The sequence below is a fragment of the Taurulus bubalis genome (genome assembly GCF_910589615.1).
Source record: "Taurulus bubalis genome assembly, chromosome: 13".
NCBI classification, from domain to species: domain Eukaryota; kingdom Metazoa; phylum Chordata; class Actinopteri; order Perciformes; family Cottidae; genus Taurulus; species Taurulus bubalis.
In genome coordinates, this window is record NC_136601.1 from 11,566,461 (window position 1) to 11,579,656 (window position 13,196).

General features: G+C 40.8%; 1 protein-coding gene across 1 annotated transcript; it reads left to right on the forward strand.

The window, feature by feature from the left end:
* Window positions 1-312: 312 nt before the first annotated feature.
* Window positions 313-9,573, forward strand: vegfba (vascular endothelial growth factor Ba; the record flags this gene model as incomplete). The annotated part of the gene is made up of 8 exons (XM_079228772.1): window positions 313-390; window positions 3,971-4,022; window positions 4,101-4,297; window positions 4,415-4,488; window positions 4,592-4,627; window positions 7,439-7,519; window positions 8,765-9,001; window positions 9,552-9,573. The coding sequence occupies 8 exons, from the start codon at window positions 313-315 to the stop codon at window positions 9,571-9,573; spliced, it is 777 nt and encodes a 258-aa protein (XP_079084898.1).
* Window positions 9,574-13,196: the final 3,623 nt, after the last annotated feature.

The window sequence follows — 13,196 nt, forward strand, 5'->3', positions numbered from 1 at the left end:
AGTGGCTGATTGTATGTCTGTCATTAGTGGAAGGAGGGTTATTCCAGTCTGACTAATTACAATACAAACTACTCCTGCTAGTTTGGACGATCATTTAGTCTCAAATGCAACAAGGTAAAGTTCATATTCCAACAGCAAGGATGCCGCCCTGGGCGTCCTTTCAAGGAAGGGAGCCTGGAGAATGAAATGAAAGCGGGATTTCTGCGTCTTTAATCGGACACAGAGGCGAAGGAAGGAGACGGAGCCACCTTCTTTTTTCTTTTTTGGATTGGTCCAAAATATATTTTTGCGCTCCCCTTCGACTCCTGCACAATGGGGATTATGCTTCAAGTTATTCTAGGAATGTTTCAATTCCTGCTGCTAACCAGAATACCGACGTCCCATGCCAAGGTATGTATCGGCATTTGACCCTAAAGACTGTATGTCTGAGGGGGTCAGCCTGCATCAGCTATGAGCCTGAGCGGTTTATTTCCAGCTCAGATGGACACAAACTAACATCCTAATGAATGAATTTAGTCAGGTGGAGAACATGAGGGGCTTTTAGTTTTGTGGACGTTATCCCCCCCTATAGGTCAATGACATCTGTCACTAGTCCAGTGAATGATTTATTGACTTTATAGTGACATTGTGGTATTTATTGTCTCTACGTCACAATTCAGTGCCAGATATGTTCTAGTGAGTCACCCGATACAGAGAGTTTATACACTGTAATAAATAATTTACCAAAGTTTTGTAGATCAGTATGCCATTCAAAAGAACAACTTTTGGGTTGCCAGGTTGTGGAAAATCCTCCTCCAGCATGGCATTTAACTTGTCTTTATAGTTAGCTTAATAAATCAGAAAGGGCAGGGCATCAGTACAGATATTCATTCATTAACAATGTTATTACTGAATGGATTATTTAGTATGTTATATATTAAAGGAACAGTTTGACATTTAGGGAAATGTACTTTTTGCCGCCCTTATACCGAGAGTTTAAAGCACATTACCTTAGTTAAGAATAAAGACTGAAAACAGGATAATAGCCTGCTCTGTCCAAAGGTAACTCCCAGTACTTTGTATACATTTGGAGAAAGAAAAAGGTGTAAAAGCAAAAAAAAATGGCCAGTAATTTTGTCGAGTCTCCTCTGGTTGCTTAGCAACTACTCTGGCCAAGAACTTTGTGTACTTCCCAAACTGTCTTCCTGATGATCTCAGAACTAACGTCAGTTAAAAAAAAGACCAAGTAGATGTCATCTTGGCAACCACAAAGTCTTAATGGTTTATAACGGATCTATAGAGCATGAGTACATTTGACATCAATACAACCATTTTGGGCTGCCACCAATCATTATTTTCATTATACATAATTTGTGGCAGTTAATTTTCTGTAAATTGACTGATTGATTAAAGGACTAGTTATTTCAGGTAAGGGCATCTCATTAAACTGTGGTACCAATAATCCTGGACTTAATGTTTTGCTTTGTGTCATTCCAAAAGATTGTGGTTATCATTCATTTGACTTATTATTGATAATACATGTTCATACTAACATTTTCCACACACACATCAGCAGGCCCACATATATGGAGAGACCTGCTGATTCTTTATTTATGTCTGGAGGCTCGTATCAGGAACAGGCAGTGCTCTGCAGCAGTGTGAGAGCCAGCCCTGACTTAGAGCTGCTGTAGCCTATGTTTTAGTGATGTATCATCCTAGACGCTACATGACACACATAGTGTGACTCTTCACCTGCTCACAGCCGCTGGCTCTCACCCGAGGCGCTCTGCTTTCATGCTGTCTGCTTTACTGACAGATTACTGGAGAAAAGGGGTCATCCTTTCTCCTGTAGAGATAAGGCTCAGTGTGGAGGAGGTGGTGTGTAGCTGTAGGACAAACACACACTCTTGGCCCTGCTGTACAGTGTGCTCTGGGAGTGGTTGTGAGTTAGACATGTTAGACAATAGACAGACACCAAACCAGTGCAGATGTCACTGGGCTGGCACTCAGGAGTGTATGTGGGTGTGTGTGTGTGTGTGTGAGTGTGAGAGTGTGAGAGAGAGAATGTGTGAATGTGTGGCTGCCAAAAGGAGGTCATCTTATCCCCATCTTAAAGCCTGATACAGAAAAGACACACTTACTTAAGCTCACATCCAATCACAAAATGGCCTCAGTCCCAGCTTAACTCAGAATCAATGTGGGCCAAACCTGCGTCTGTGTGTGTGTGTGTGTGTGCGTGTGCGTGTGCGTGTGCGTGTGTGTGTGTGTGTGGGGGGGGTGGGTGGGTACAAGGGGGTGGAGCAGTCAAAGGGGGGCAACTGGACAAAGTCTACATTCCCTTACAAGTGGCCTTGGTTGTCACACACACACACACACACACACACACACACACACACACACACACACACACACACACACACACACACACACACACACATAGGTCCAATAACGGCGTGTGTGTTTTAGAGAGCTATGAAATTCAGTGTCTCTTTCCCACTTAAGTAAAAGTACGAAAGTAAGTATCATCAGCTGAATGTACGCTATAAGGTCTCAAAAGTGAAAGTACTTGTGCCTGATATATAATTAAATATGACATTATTAAGTGGTTGATAATGTGTGAACAGCATTTTTCGGGCCCCTCCAAAGGGTCACAAGATAAATCTGAGGGGTCATGAGATGACTAATAGTAGAGGACAAAACTAAGTTCTGCAATACAAATCTGTTTTACCTTTTGGACTTTTCTATAATATTTTGTTGTTGTATGTGAAATTTGGGCCTCAAACAGTTATTCAATGAGAAGTTTTGAGGGTAAATCTTAACTTTGGTGGAACTGCTAACAACTCATCGACATCTGGAACCCGACAAAGAGGCTCCAACCACACACTTTACACGTTCTATAAAGAATCACACAAGTTGGGAACCACTGGTTTAATATTTAATTATGATGTTTTTACAAAGTTATCATGTGATTTTTTATGTAAAATCTTAATCTGCAAATGAATGAGTAACTATAGCAGAAAGATAAATGGAGTGGAGTGAAAGTACAATATTTGTCACTGAAATGTGGAGTTGAAAGTAACAGAAAATGGAATTGCTCATCTACTGGAAGTACCTCAACATTGTACTTTTACCTCTCAGAGTTGACTTTGGACAGAAACTATATGTGATTGTAAATTGCATGTGAACAAGTATAATAGCAGTAAATAGTATTATATACCGGGTTGATATTACTGTCCGATTAATCCCTGACACTCCCTTCAGCTCATTTATGAAATAGTTTTAGGCGTCTTGCTCAAAGCTTCACTGATTGTAGCAGTTTATTGTTAAGAAGTGTCAGATACGCTCACTATCTACCGCTGCGTGGCTACTGAACGTGTTTCAAACGCTAGGTGATAGAGTTGAGGGCAAAGGTAGCAGGTACAACTTGCTCAAAAAACCAGCAGCACCCTCCCTCAATTTGTTCAGTCAGTAGTCATATTGTTTAAAAATATGGTTGAATCCTGGTCGGGAACGTAGACGTGTTCAGTCTCACACTCAAATGGACCAATGGACCCAAAATTAGGCATGTTTTATTTAGCCTGCATACTACTGTAGGGCGGCTCTGACATGCGTATCAAAGTTCAATAATCCAGTTCTTATTTTCCACTTATCACAATGCATTATGGAGCCCGTCATATTCAGGTGCCAGGTGTGAAACATTGTGGTGGCCATTAATATAAAATACTTTGATCTGTACACCAGCAGCCTTTTTACAACAAGGTCAAACAGGACGTTGGAGGAAATAGCTCAACAGTCAGTTTACTGTTATATAATAACAGGTTCAGAAAGAAAGTTTTTGTTGGACTGAAATTCGACCGCTTGTCATGACTCCAAAGTGCAAAGCTGAATGCTATCTAACAGGTCAACTTGACCAGGAAACCCTAAATGTATTGAAACAGTGCTTTTCACATGTGCTCATTACTTTTATTCCACTCCCCACCCCCCTCTCCAGCTTGCTCACTGGCGGCCGGCAGACTCCCCAAAATCCAGGGAAGGTCGAGAAGGTAGGCTGACCCCTGCACCACTCCATGGAGCTGATAGTGTGAAATAAAACCCTGACTGTATTGATTTATCTACACCAGTGCGCCGGTGGTTGGAGGTTTATTCGCGCAGCGGCTGTGAGCCTCGGGACACTCTGGTGGAGGTTTGGCGGGAGTTGCCGGGGGAGACGCACCATCTCTTCGTCCCATCCTGTGTGTCGGTGAGGCGATGTGGTGGCTGCTGTGCTGACGAGGCCCTGGAGTGTGTTCCTTCGCTCACACACACACTCACCATGGAGGTAAACACACACACACACACACACACACACACACACACAAAATCCCTGCTTCAGTGTAGGGCATTAATGTTGGAAACAGCGAGATGATGTTTGAATATTGTTCTGATCTGCGTGCAGCTGATGAGGACTTCCTTCATGAAACATGAGCTCACTGAGCTGCCGTTCGTCGAGCACAGTCAGTGTGAGTGCAGGTAATAAAACACACAGTCTGTGTTCAGAAATACTTGGTGTACCTGTTGTTGGTTGACCTCACTGCACCTTCATACTGACAAATCTGTTTTTATCTGTGAGCAGATTAAAAGGAGAAATTCAGCCAAAACCTACAATAAGGTAAGCTTCATATTATGTTGTATATCTTGTGTTATGTTGTATATCTTGTGAATCTTGTATTGTTATTAGTTCCCCTTCCTCCTCCCTTCTTTCCATTTTCATCTCTCCTTGTCTGTTCCTGTTAAATTGTGTGTGAGTGAGCTGTTGTTGTAAAATGTCATTTTCCATCATCTCTAATGTGAAGCCATGTTCACTAATGAGGCTCTTATAATTCGATGAGGATGCTATTGACAAGGAGGAGGTATTCAGAGGATGAAACCCAAGTAACGATAAGTGGCATAATAGTGTTGAAAAAAGATTACTTGTCCCAATATTAATTATCCGAGGACAGAAGGCTTGAAGCAATTTCAAACATTCAGTCATTCTTTGCTGTAGAAATCCAACATCTCAGGCCAATATCTCACCTCTTGAATGCAAGAAATAAACAAATTCACATCTTCATTTTAATAATTTAACTTTGTTTAATTATGAATAAACATAGTGAAGAATCAACATGTAGGACACTGATTACAATGTATGCTGTTGATACGCTTTACTGCAGCGGACTGAAAAGTGTCTTAAATACAGCAGCAACAAAGAAAACACAACAAACAACACCATCTTCACCTTGAATCTTTATGACAAATTGCATTCAGTTGAATGATCCATGTTGCGGTTCAGCCAACTGACAGCTGCACTGCAAAAGGAACATTTCCGTTGGATCCCTGATGTTTGTTTGTGTACCTCATACTGGCAGGTCCAACCACACAATCATATGATTGCATCTTTAATGTTTATGTCCTCCTACTTCCTGTTAGGATGTGGACATAAATAAAGGATTCCAATGTATGTGTGTGTGTGCATACAATCTTATTTTCCCCTGTTCGTGTGTCTGTGTGTCTGTGCGTCTGTGTGTCTGTGTGACTGCGCTTGTTAAATCTCTGCATGTATTTGCACATGTGTACATTCTCTTGTGTTAGTATATGTGCGTGTGAGAATATTGTTCTGTGTGTGTGTGTGTCCATCAGTGAGTTAGCATCTGTGTGACTCTCCCTGTATCCCCTGGGACGGCCCGCATCCTGTTGTCACCATAGCGATGATTTTATCTCCCCTGCCATGTGCTCTCTTACAGACTGACGGAGTCACGCATCCATGATCGTAAATTAGAACTCCAAAGACAGCAACAGCAGCCGCAGCACACTCAGTTAATGTTGTCAGAGCTAGGCCTCTAAACGCTGTCCTCGTAATTTGATAAAAGTTGAACACAGTTTATAGCGGATGAGATTAGAGGAAGTTAAATCAGTCAAGCCGAAAACCAAAGCAGTGAGCAGATGCACTTTGTTGTTGACCACCAGCATACATTAAAGTAAATCAGATTGTGCTCAATTAAGACCAAGCACTTAAAATGATAAGGAAGACAGGGGAATGGACAAAGCATGGTAAACATCATGCAATGTGGACAGGACCCCAAAATGAAACGCTACAGTAATACGTGTAATGTTTCCAGAGCACCTTTTGGGGAGTTTCTCTCTCTCTCTTCTGCTGGTTGCACCCTGACGTCATTGGTTTGCTTGATTTTTGTTAATGTCATGTGAATAGACAGCCGTTTTTGGAGCCTCCTTGTCAATTACCTGTATTCAGTATTTAGATCTTTCACTTTAGTAAAAGTACAATACCGGTCTGTGAAAATACTCCATTACAAGTAAAATCCTTCTTTCAAAATTTTACTTCAGCAAAAGTACAAGTAATATCAGCAAAATTGACTTAAAGTATCTCTTGTCATAATGCAGCAGAATGGCTTTCACTGGATATATTTTGCCGTTTTTTTAACACTGAAGCAGCATTCTAATGTTTTACTAGGTCGGGGTGGAGTTATTTCTCACTATTTTATAAACTGATGGGTGGTTTGATTTTTCCATATTGAACAATAATTCACATTTTATGTTTTCTGCTAAATGACTTCTAACTCAAGCTGCTGAATAAATGTATTGGAGTGAAAAGTGCAATATTTTCCTCTGACGTGTAGTGGGATTGAAGTAAAGTAGAATGAAACTAAAATACTATAAAGTTAAGTACAAGTACCTCAGAACCCTAGAAGTGCAATACTAGTTGAGTAAATGTACTTTTCAACCTTTGAAATACATACTGGTATCAAAAACATTCAATTATGTTTAACTAGTGATTTTACCTTTCAACTTATGTCTATGATACTTGAAATTACTTTGAATGATTGCAAATAATAAGTATATCATATTTGAAAAATATTCAAAACTCACTGTTAAGCAGCTACAACAGAACCTATGTTACTGTATGATATGATGAAAAGTAATGCAAAGTCGGATAAAGTTGCAAAATTAAATACTGATACCAGACAAATATCATAAGACACGTTAGGAGTATTTAAAGAAATATGGTATCGAGGTCAGAAATTGTTTTGAAAAGGTGATTTATCATGTTTTTGAAGGCCTATATGTTTGGATTAGATCATTATTTAAAAGCTCTGTGCTTTGTGAAAACAACATTTGGAGATGAAATATATGGAGACTGGGTGTTGTTTGACATTTTTTCAATAATTTAGTGCAGATACGAAACATGACTTTTGGTACCAACACTAAAATAAAACCGTCTTTTGATCCTTTCCTTTGAGAAATACACACACATATATATATATATATATATATATATATATATATATATATATATATATATATATATATATATATATATATTGTTTTTTGTTGTTACTAATTAAATTTTTTTGCCCAAATGTGTCAAAGATATAACTCCTTACCCCTTAATGTGTGACACATTTTGTTTGTCTCATATTCCCAGGCCCTATCTGAAGCCAACAAGAACAGACAAGAAAAAAGAAAAAAAGTCCAGACAGAAGACAACTGGAGCCGTCAGAGCTGCGTATGTTGAATATTCAAAACACACATTTATTAATATATATATATATATATATATATATATATATATATATATATATATATATATTAATCTCAGTTACAAGCCTTACATTGAGATTCTGTTAGTATTTTACAGATACCATCAACTTCAGACAGGAACAGAAACTTATGGTCTAAATTAGTCCTGAAGGACAATTTGTTATACAGCCACAGCAGTCAAGGTCTCCCTCATGCACACACACACACACACACACACACACACACACACACACACACACACACACACACACACACACACACACACACACACAAAGCCCTAGGACTCACGCCTGTGTAAAGACCAATTAGCTTCATAATAACAGTATCTAGCAACTATTTCATTGCTGTGATAAGTTATATTACATAATTCACAACACAGGCTTTTAAAAAGGTCAGTTCAAGGTCAATAAAAAAACATTTTGAAGTAACCTTTTACACTGTAATCTGAGAGGAACAGGTGAGTTTGAGCTTTGAGTGTCTGCTCTGTTTCTGATTCCCATGATTCACTCCTGAGCAGCGAAGGATGAAAGAGTCTGGTCTCTTTTTCCATCTGCTTCCTCTTCACTTTGCTGTCAGTCATTTCCGGCCCCCGGGGGGCCAGAGGTGACTCGGTTTGGGTGTGATGTCCCTTAGCACCCATCCATCACTCAGAACAGGCTTTATTCAGACTATGGCAGGGGTGAAATCTGTGTAATTTGCTCCCAAATGCCACCTCCTCTTTCCATGCCAGCGGCAGGCGTGGTCATCGGGGTCTGGACAAAGATTACCCCTCTCTGCCTCATTAAGTAACTTCATTAAAGCCGCCAGCCTCCCGGGAAGACTGAGACAGAACCAGCTCCAGTTAATGGACCAACTGATGCAGGCAACTTTCTCAGACTCGGAGAAAAAGTACAGAGCGTCAGGAGGAGAAACTGAAAGCCTCATGTGACTATTGCCATGGTGACGAACAGAAGCACAGAATGACAAAGAGCAGAAAGTTTGTCAGCAGCAAAGGAAACAGTATCTCACATTAGTCACACATCTCCCACACACACTACATTTGTGGGGGTTTGTTTCAGTCTGGCACTGCATGTTTAAACAAGCTGTGCATTTCAGTTTTAGCAGTGTGTTGCAGGATCAATAGCAAAATCTTGTAGACCCTGTATTGATTCTGGAGTTAACATTCAGCAGCTAACAACGCTGTTTCTACATCCCTCTTCCTTCCATCCAGGACCCATGCTCCCCCAACTCTTCCTCCCCCATCCACTCCTCCTCCCCCATCACCTCCTCCTCCATCACATCCGCCAACCAGCCTTACTCCCTCTCAGTCACCATCTCCGAGGCCTCGTTGCCGCCCCTGCAGAGGAAGGAAGTGGGCACTGGATGCAACGTCTTGTCAGTGCCGCTGCACCATCACAGCTGAGAGCTGCAGTCGGAAAGAGCGTATGCTCAATCCTCGCCGCTGTAGGTCAGTTTACGCGCAACCAAAACAAACAAAAACATCACTCAGAACTCAGAAATTATAACTCTGTTTAATTCTGTTTGAACAATACTCAAACTCAAATACAACAATACACAGGCAGATGTATACTGCATCTGTTTGTCTCTTGTACAAATTGAAGCTGTGTGTGTCCGATTCAGGGTATTCACTATATACTATAATCTTCAGCTATAACCAACCCACAATCCATTTCCTGTATAGATTATGCAAGTTGGACAGTTGATCAGAGGCTTGAGCTTTTGAGGTAGTGAGAACGTTTTGTTGGGAGTGGCTGTAACTCAAGTTGTAGAGTGAGTTGACTAGTTTTTGTAGTGTTGGTGCTGATTTCACAGTGCCGTAGCCTTACATTGCCCCCAGAGTGAGTATATTTGATTTATTAAATGTATGTTGTGTTGGACAATAACGTCAGGAAAAAGTAAATGTACATAGAATCCACCATGCATGTGTGAATCAGCCCTGAATCTGTCAAAAACGATTGAATCTAAAACCTTCTTCTCTTTAATGTTTACTGTTTCAGGTGTGATGCCATGAGGACTTGATGTGTCTACTCACCTACTTTTTACCTCCTTCTTTCCACCCACCCCTGTTGATTCATCGCCCACTCTCAGCATCAGTGCCATGGAGCATACAGACGCTTGCACATCCAATAACTTCAGACTGAAGGAAATATTAACGGAAGCACACAAAAAACATGTAGCAGCGCTCTTAGTTAAGCAACAAGTGCAAGCATTACAGCCGGAATATAGATCTACGTATGCATGTGCAGCCAAACATCTTACCACTTCCTCTGCTTCTGTGGCAAAGCTTTTGTCAGTCCACATGAACATGCGTGTCCAGACATGTAGAGGCACAGACACATCCCATGAGTGGAGGGATGAGGTGGCAGCTTAATGGCAACTTTGAGAGACGTGGATTTCAGAAAACTTCTTTCTTGGTGGACACAATCACTCGAACTCCCGCTCTGCTGTGATTTGGAGGTTCTTTAGGGCTGAACTTTTAATACAAGAGAGCAGTGGAAACTTGACTGATTATACAAGCACAATGCATATGACGTTGATCAGTCGCAAGAGTCCTACGTGTTGACACTTCAGGGGAAGTTGTGATTTTGTTGAGATGTATTCCAGGGTGAAGTCAAGGCCAATCTTTCTGTGGAGGATTTGAAAAGCAACAGCAACAGATTATAGATGGACACGTCCACATTCAGACATACCAGAAGGACACAGGACATGCGCATGAACTGGCACCCCAGTGTGCGTGGACCTATAGTTGAGCTGAATGCCGGGATGGAGAATATCTGTGTGGTCTCCCCACTGAAAGACCCAGATGGGATATCCCTGCAGCCGTTCTCTCTCATTCAAAGCGTATGACCACGGGCTGGCTCTCCAAGCCGCTTTCCGGCATTTGTTTAATTTGGGTCTTTTGTCTCCATCTTCCCTTGGCTCCTGGATTGAAAGCAGCCGCTTTGCCTCTCTTTGGCTCTCTTTTAGGCAGTGAGGAGAATGACAATAATGAGGCTTGGCGGCTGTCCACTGCTTCACACACAAACATTCACACTTATAATACTAGGAACACAAACGACACTGCAAATGCAGACACACACAACCTCACTCACTCTGTGCTATAGCAGGCACACATACATTCATATTTACACACACACACGCAATGTGAAATGAATGCAGGTAGCCATAAGCATTTGTTCGTGCCACACCAAGTGTGCAAATATACACATGTTAGTTGTTTGTATTTGAGATTTACTGCAAAGTCTTCATTTAATATTGCATTATATGCCTCTGTTTTATATTTTATTATAATTATGTCAAGTTGATTGCAAATTCTATATTGTAGAATGTGAGTCTTTGTTTTGTTTGTTCATCTTTAATCCGTCTGAATGAAAGAGTCACGCTGGGTGGCCGTCTATGTATACAGTCAGCATTTAAACCGATACCCAAATGTATTGAATTTAAACAGACACAGCTCACACAGGCCACAAATGGGAGACTATATACATTATAATGTGTAATTCAAACAATCAGCAGGGCAGTGTTGTCCGCAGTACATCGAAACCAAGCAAATAGCCGTTCCCAGTGCAGTGAACGAAAACATGGCTGTTTTTGTTGCATGTGAGAGCTGGGATGGAAAGAGCATTATTCATTTGGAACATAACTTGTTTGTATTCTGACCGAATCTCACGGTTTAACTCCATGTTAGTTCATGACTGCTTGGCCGTTGGGTGGGAACCTTGATTTGGTTTCACAAAGGACGAGGTCTCGAGCAGCTTGTCAGTCAGCGTGACGGGCTAAAGCCAGAGCTCAGAGCACCCATTATGACGGGTCATGGAGTTTAAACCCATCTTTTGACACTCATTCAGGCACTTTGTCATCGGCAAAAATTCCTGAGAACATTTTACCAGTGACATCTTATCATCGTGACAAACGGTAGCTTTGAAATTCCATAATTAATGTCTTTACTCTACCCAGGATTTATACGATCCTGCTGATTAAAACAGTTCAGAGGCTGAATCATTTGTGTGTCAGCCTTGAGCTAAAGAACTTTGTTTCAGTGGCTAGTGTGATAAGCTCTTGTATTTATACTTTCCTGAGATGAGATTATTTTTCCACGCTTGTCCATTGTTCAGTGTTTGTTATTCCTATCAATCAATGCTTCAATCACTACCTCTATATCACAACATATTAATGACCAAGTATTAGAGCCTTGTTGTTACTTTCTCTTGTGTTATTTCAGACCTCTCTTAAGATAATACGGTTTTGATTTACATTTAGCAATAAACACAGTCTAATGTAGATATGTAGAGCTGCAGCAGATCTGTAGCGATAATTACTGGTTTAGAGGAACCTATAGGAGTTTTATGTGTGCGTCTTAATAAGCAGATGGGAGGCATTTTTCATATGAGGAGAACTGAACTGGTACTCTGAGTACAGACCTGACACTGTGTGATAATGTGGAACAGGAGAAGGTCCCCCAAAGCGTTTGTAGCCTCAAACTACTGGTGATGTTGAAGTCTCGGCTTTTTGGGAAATACACTCGTTCCCCTTCTTGCTTGGAGTTAGAAAAGAAGATCAATACCACACTCACGTCTGTACAATATGAAGCTGAAGCCAGCAATCAGTTATCTTAGCTTAGCATAAAGACTGGAAACAGGGGGAAACAGCTAGCCTCAATTATTTTTTCCAATTTTCTAGCATTCATTTATGGATAATGTTGCGTTTTGGGGACAAATGTGTTGGGGAACCTAAGAGTCCCTGAACCTCAGTACAGATTGCACTCATGTTTCAGATTGTAAAGCACATACTTTAAATACTAAAAACAACATCTAAAGGAGCACATGGACTCAGATCGAAAAGCTCTACTCATGCAGACATGTACGACATATCAAAGACATTCCACCTAAAAGAGTTGTGGCACTGAGATCTCTTTTCTTAGGGCCTCTGGGGCTCTAGTGTTTACTTCCTGTTACCAAATGATCTTATTTCAAAGTACAAATTCTGAAAAATAAAAGCGACAACAGCAAATTGCCTTCAGAAAGCTGAAAGGGAGACCAGGCTTCCCACGTACTAAGGCTGAGTCTGGGTCTAAATCCAACCCACCGCCATTTGCTGCAGGTCGTCTCCGTTCTCTCCACCCTCAGCTATCAAAGAAAAAACATGCCCCCGAAATATTATCTTCAAAAAAGAAAGCATTGGTATCTGCTGTTGCTCCCATCATTTCAACGTCACAACTCTTTAAGATGTACAACTTGGGCATATTAATATCCTACTCAAATGTCCTGATCCTGTGTCAGTATCCAACATCAGTGTGCTTTGTATCTGCACAGTCTACATTGTACCGTAAAGGTAGCCCTGTTCTAGCCTCCAGTGTCTTAGCCTATAGAGACCCCTTACTAAACTATATAACATTTTATAATCTCTAACCTGACCTTGTGTATGACGTAGTGCATACTTTAGAGATGTATTTGTAACTTCATGTTAGCTATACCTTGCAATGAATCTCTTCGCTGCCAGTACATTGTACTACTGTAGCCTATGTATAAAGAAAACTCTTTTTTTGCTGCTACACCATTTGTGCCCTTTTATGATGTCTTTGTAGAAAACAATGCAGTCTTATCTTGTATTAGAATATAAATGCCAATTAATTAATTCAATGT